This window comes from Polypterus senegalus, chromosome 8 (genome assembly GCF_016835505.1).
Source record: "Polypterus senegalus isolate Bchr_013 chromosome 8, ASM1683550v1, whole genome shotgun sequence".
Classification (NCBI taxonomy): Eukaryota; Metazoa; Chordata; class Cladistia; order Polypteriformes; family Polypteridae; genus Polypterus; species Polypterus senegalus.
This window is the reverse complement of record NC_053161.1, coordinates 123,870,263-123,876,262: the sequence shown is the minus strand read 5'-3', so window position 1 is coordinate 123,876,262 and position 6,000 is coordinate 123,870,263. Positions and strand designations below refer to the sequence as shown.

The 6,000-nt window shown below is 32.4% G+C and overlaps 1 protein-coding gene across 7 annotated transcripts in view; it reads left to right on the top strand.

Moving 5' to 3' along the window:
• The window catches only part of ppp1r12a (protein phosphatase 1, regulatory subunit 12A), a 309,313-nt gene that overhangs the window by 139,702 nt on the left and 163,611 nt on the right, over positions 1–6,000 (top strand). For all 7 annotated transcript variants that reach the window (XM_039761743.1, XM_039761744.1, XM_039761740.1 and 4 more), the window contains exon 4: positions 5,357–5,516. In XM_039761743.1, the coding sequence (XP_039617677.1) occupies positions 5,357–5,516 (160 nt within the window). The remainder of the gene's footprint in view (positions 1–5,356; positions 5,517–6,000) is intronic.

Sequence of the window (6,000 nt, the reverse complement as noted above, 5' to 3'; positions counted from 1 at the left end):
TTTAATGGGCAGTGATTTAAAACTAAGGTCACTGATACATTCTCACAGAGAAATGGACAATATTTTGTGGAATGATCAAAATGCTTTGAGTCTGTTCCCTTAAGCATTGTTTTACAGTGCTGATTTTTGATGTGATTGAAGATAATCTCCATATGCTGAAATTTATAAATTAGAAAGTCTCCCATTTATTTTGTAGAGTATGTTTTCTGTTTTTGAACCAAACTAACATGGATGCTAAAAATACTTGAGTGAAGTATTCATTTTGAAAGTTATTCTTGTGTTATAATTGTGGTTCATCTGAAGGAAATTCAATATGCTGCATTCAACTGGTAGACTGCAGACTTCTGTACTGGCAGGGTGTTTCTCAAAGGTGACCCAAGATCTGACCAGGATTTGACATGAGTGACAGAAGAAAATTTTGCACCCATGACATGAACCATAATCATGACATGATGTATAATGGAGAGTCCAACAGTGACTTTATTTAAACTAGAAGACAATAGTTGAAATTGTTGTTGTTCATTTGAATTCATTCTTCATGAGCAAATACATATGAGTAAGATTTGTGCATACTAGATGCTCAAAATGTTGACTTCTAAATTAAAGTATTGTTACAAGGTGAAACTCAAGGTAATAAATTTAGACTGGAAGAAATTTTAAAAAGGTTTTTTATAGGTTTGGATATAACTTGGAAACATCACTCCTATAAACTTAAACAGTTAAGCAGTTTAAAAGTTGGTTTATGATATTACATGAATAACAGAATCTTAATGAAATCCTGGAGATGGAGATGAATGTAAAATAAGTAAATGTTTCTTAAAAGCAGGAACAGTATTTAATGTGAGAGCAGCAAAATCTGGAGAGCACTACATTAACTGGTCAAGGATTTATAGACTTGTTAAGACAGGATAAAATTTATATTCCAAAAATGACTAGTTTTGCAAACATTGGTATGAGGTAAGTTCAACACTACTAAAGTATATTTTTTGAATGAAAGGCAACCTTATGCTGATCAAATGCTTTTTGATTTTTGTTGGTAAGTGCTTGTAGAAAAAAAATAATTGAAATAATACCAAACTCAAGGGACATTGTGCTTTTAAAAATGTTATGATGTCCCCATGTTCACATGAACATTGATTATGTTTAACTAGAAGAAGAAAAATGATGATATATATGTTAACTGGAAAATCGATTTCATTATTCATTATTTGCTCTTTCATTCTATATGAAGAACTGCTTTAGATGAAGTTCTTTTGTCACATAGCAATAGGCAATATTGTTGAGTTTCATGGATTGTCTTCTGAACATGTACAGTATGTCTTTCATTGCTTGGTGTTTTGTTTTTAGGTTAAATAAAAACATTTTACCATCATAGGTAAAATAAATGTAAAGCTATAGTTTTTAAGTTACTCACTGACACCACTTTGAATTCTTAAGCATAGTTTGAATTGACACTAAGGAGAAGAGAGTTCCATGGAAAAGTTCATTTAGGAAATTAATTAATTGATTGCTGCAATAATTCGTATAGGCCATATACATTTTTACACAATTTTCCAAAGCCGGCTTAATCAGTTTCAGGGCTGTTGGGGCTCTAGCTTATTCTGACTGTTTTGGCTGTGAGATGGGAACCAGCTCTGGAGTCTATTGTAGATAGTAAAACCTAACAGTTTTTGTTGCAAACTTTTTAGGCTACACTTGGTTAGGATTGAGAGCTGCAAAATGGCGCAGTATAATTTGTAACCTATGAAATTGTGAAACACTTTTGAATAAATCAGTTCTGGTTTTTGCCTTGTGTTCAGTACTTTTGGGTTAGGCACTAGCCCCTGTGACTCCAAGCTAGATAAAGTTGGTTTTAGTAAATTCAGTGGCAATATTTCTGCTTTCATTTTAATTACATTTATTTACGATTGTCCTTAATCTTGGTACTTGTACTCATCAAATTGATTACATTAAGAAGTTTAAGTCTATGATACAACCATTTATCATCAGAGGAAAAGTAGCCATTAGCACATTAAATTGATTCATAGCATTCCATAATTTCAAAATGCATGTGATGTACACTGTGATGACTGCATCAAACATTTTTCCATTCAGTAGCTATTTGTATTATATTTTGGTAAATCATCTTTAATGTATTGTCTCCATATTGCATTCTCTCGATTTGGGGAAAATATCTACTTGTGATTTTTCTAACAGATATTGCGATTTGATTTGCAATATAAATTTTAAAACTGAAGCTTTAGTTCGGTATTCATTGTGTAATAGATTAAAATATGATGGCGCATTACCACATGAAATACTATAAAAATATTAACTGTTTCACATTTTAAAGCAAGGATGATTTTGTTACATTTTCAATTGGTATAGAACAATCAAACGGCAATCATCACAAAAGCTGTGACTTGTGGCATAGGAACAGCATCTAAATATTGCACAATCTGTAATCAATAGAGCATCATTTACTGATATCCAGGATTTGTCTTATAAATAAACAAATCATAGTGATCACTAAATACAGTTGAATATAAATGTTACACAAATTATTTAAATATTGCATATTCAAATAAAACATTTACCTTTTGAATCCCCCCACCCCCAAATGACTGCTACAGTAGGATATAGTGCTGAACAAGTAACATCATAAAATTACTTCAAACAGAAGCCTTACATAATAGTTGCTTTCTTAACATCTCTATTTCTTCTCCACACATATTGTGGTCTAATAGATTTTTTTTTGTCAAGAACACCAGCATGTCAAATATTTGTTGAATTCAGATTTGAATGTTGACATGTGACTACATTGCCCCCAGCACTAAATAGTCTCTCTGGTGGCAAACTCATGGCTGAATTGCACAGTAATTTGTGGGTTATGTTTGCACAGCATGGTAAAGTTAACATCATATACTAGGGTTATCAGATTTGACAAAAAATAAGGTTTGAATATTCAAATTAAAAATAAGTTTAAAAAAAATGAAAGAAAAGCCAGTCTGCATGTTTGGACTTGCTCAGAAATGTGTAATCGTCATGGTATCAAGTCTGGGTCATACAATCAGTCTTCTTTTTCTCTATTCAGTCTGTTCAGATTTGAAGGTATACTTTCACATCACTGGAGAAGCATTTAGATAAACTGCCCTGAGTACACTTATGGCAAATCTTAAGGTGGGCCTTTATTTTTCTGTTGGTGGACACTAATCAATATGAATTTCTTATTTTAAATATAAGTACAAAGTGCACATTTTCAATTTTCTGTAATGTCCGGCTTGTTTAAATGGCAGAGCCAAAGTTCTTGTATGCATGAAGTCTGCTGGAGAGTTCCTATGATAAAAGAGAGAATCTGTAGGACAGACTTCAGTAGAAAAACATAATTTATTCATTTAGTGCATTTTTATTCAGAAGTGTTTCTCAAAGTGTTAAAAAGTTATATAAGAGGTGGAATGTAAGAGTGCCTAGTCTGGAGGTTACTTATGGTTAAGAGAACATTTGGTGTCTTATTTAATAACATATGCTATGGTCAGATGGCAATTGAGAACTCGAAATCACAAACTAAAGTGGGTGATTATAATGTAGAAAATGAACTCCAAGGGTTCCTAAAGCCAAGAGACTGCCCGATCCCCATATGGGAATTCTGTATTACTTTTATCTGTGATAAAGTAATTCATTAGCTTCTGTGTATGTTGAAAAGTCCTGGAAGATTTGATGCTGGAAGTATCATAGTAGTAGTAGTAGTAGTATCCTATAAGCCTATCCGGTATCAAAAAGGTTATTGGAAAGAGAAAACAAAGACAAAATAAGTTATCCTTATGCAAATGAATTATTCAGGACCATACAATACTTCTATTCAATGAAAATAGTCTATATGAACAAATGCAAAACTGAAAATATACAATTATGCAGTATAAGTTATAATCTTTTATAACGTGTAGTACAAATGAATTATGAAAAGAATGCTTTTAGCTCTTGCCCTCTTCTACACCGAGATGTCTGGTGCTGGGCCAACAAAGGTTAAAAAAAAAAATCTTTAAAACCCCTTTACAAATTATCTATGTCGCACACAGACATAATACCTCACCGAAAGCAATGGGGGGTCAGTTGACTCTGCATGAAATTATACCTGTCCCATGTCACACACTGTCATCAAAAAATTTTAAATCGGCCCAGTAATTATTCTAAAGAAGGAATACCCACGTATCATACGTCATTTCAAAAAACATTAACAGGACTTGCTTCATGTATGTCTACCAGTAAATTAGAGATTTTGGGGGGGTAAAATTTTTTTTTCAGTCATTGAATGCAAAGTTATTCAACACAAGATTGTTTTTGAAAGTAATGAGCAAAGACAAAATTGTCAAATATTTACTTTTACCACTACACATTAAAATGTTATCTTCTTCTAGAAAAGTATGATTTTGTTACCGTTAATTAAAAATGGTGTGGTGGTGGTGAATGGTGTATTTCATTATTGTGTGAATGCTACAATGTGCAAAGATTTATAAAATGTGCTGCTTTTCAATAAACTTATCAATTGGTTAGGGTAAAAGTTAATAATTTAAGCCCTGTATTTAATTAAGATTGGGAGAAAAAAAATGTGTGGGGTTTGCACAATTTCAGTATGGTAATGAATAATACAGTTGGCAAAACCGTGTTTGTGCCATTAATTGGGAATGCTATTTTCTTTTTATGTAATCCATTTTTTAACCTTAAATGAAAGACGGTCCTAGTGGTATATTGACATATTCTTCAGATTCTAACTATTGATATCTTACTCAATGCATATTACTATGCGTTTTATTTAAATATGTAAAAGTGTATAATTTGTTATATTTAAATATGCAAAATTATCGAAAAAGCCAGACATGGAGATATTAAAATAGATACACCCATCCACCTTTATATTTTCTAAACCTAGTTATTCAGGACTTTTTAGTATTCTGTAGTAATTTCTGGCATTTGCTCACAGATTGTCAAATTTAAAGCTAGCAGTTAACCTAAGCTATACTTCCTTGGACTGTGGTAGATAACTAGGTACTGAAGATGCTAGCCGAAGGGCAGACTGTGGACATATAATAGTAGGTTAGGAATTTTCACTAAAGTATATTTGGAGCAGTGAAGCAGAAAGAACCATTTTGTGAAAATTAAGAGGTATTAAATGTGTTTAGCAGTAAAAGGCAGTAATGAAATGTGTTTGTAGCATGTTTTTGTTTTTTGTTAAATGTTCAAACAACCAATTGCTTTACTATTTAAAATTGCAGTGTTGAAATGTTAACATGCCATCATTAAAGCAGATCCATTCAGAATCTGTAGTATATTTATCATAACATTTTATAAAAAGTTGCATGTGTTAATGTTTGTTTTTCAGGAGTGGATGTAGAAGCAGCTCGGAAAGAAGAGGAGAGGATAATGCAACGTGATGCACGCCAGTGGTTGAATAGTGGTCAGATCAATGATGTTCGGCATATGAAATCTGGTGGGACGGCATTGCATGTGGCAGCTGCAAAAGGTTATGCAGAAGTTTTAAAGTAAGTATACAAGTTGAAGCAGGATATTGGGTTCACTTCTGCCAGTATGAATAAGTGTTACTCTGCAAAATAAATCCTGTTTACTTTCAGCAGTTGGTTTTATTGTCATTTCTATTTATAGAGCACATCAGATCATATATTAGACTAAATTAACTTAAAAATGTACCTTACTGCAATAAAAAGTGTTTATTAGTAGTCTTAACTGGTGCAGAAAAATATAGTAACAGTTTAGTATATAATAAATAAGACGCATATACAATTGATGGTTGTTAAATAGTTAGGGCTGTAATTTAGGGGTGCTCCGATCAATCAGCCATGGATCTAAATCGACCAATTTTCAGTAAAATAAAGAATTGATTGGTGACGTGTAAATTGGTCAATGACAAAATCCGAACTTTTCATCCCATGTTTCTCTAAGTGTAGAGGTCTGCATGGGACTGTTTTTTGTATAACTTGAACACACCCACCCCCATAGTATACCATC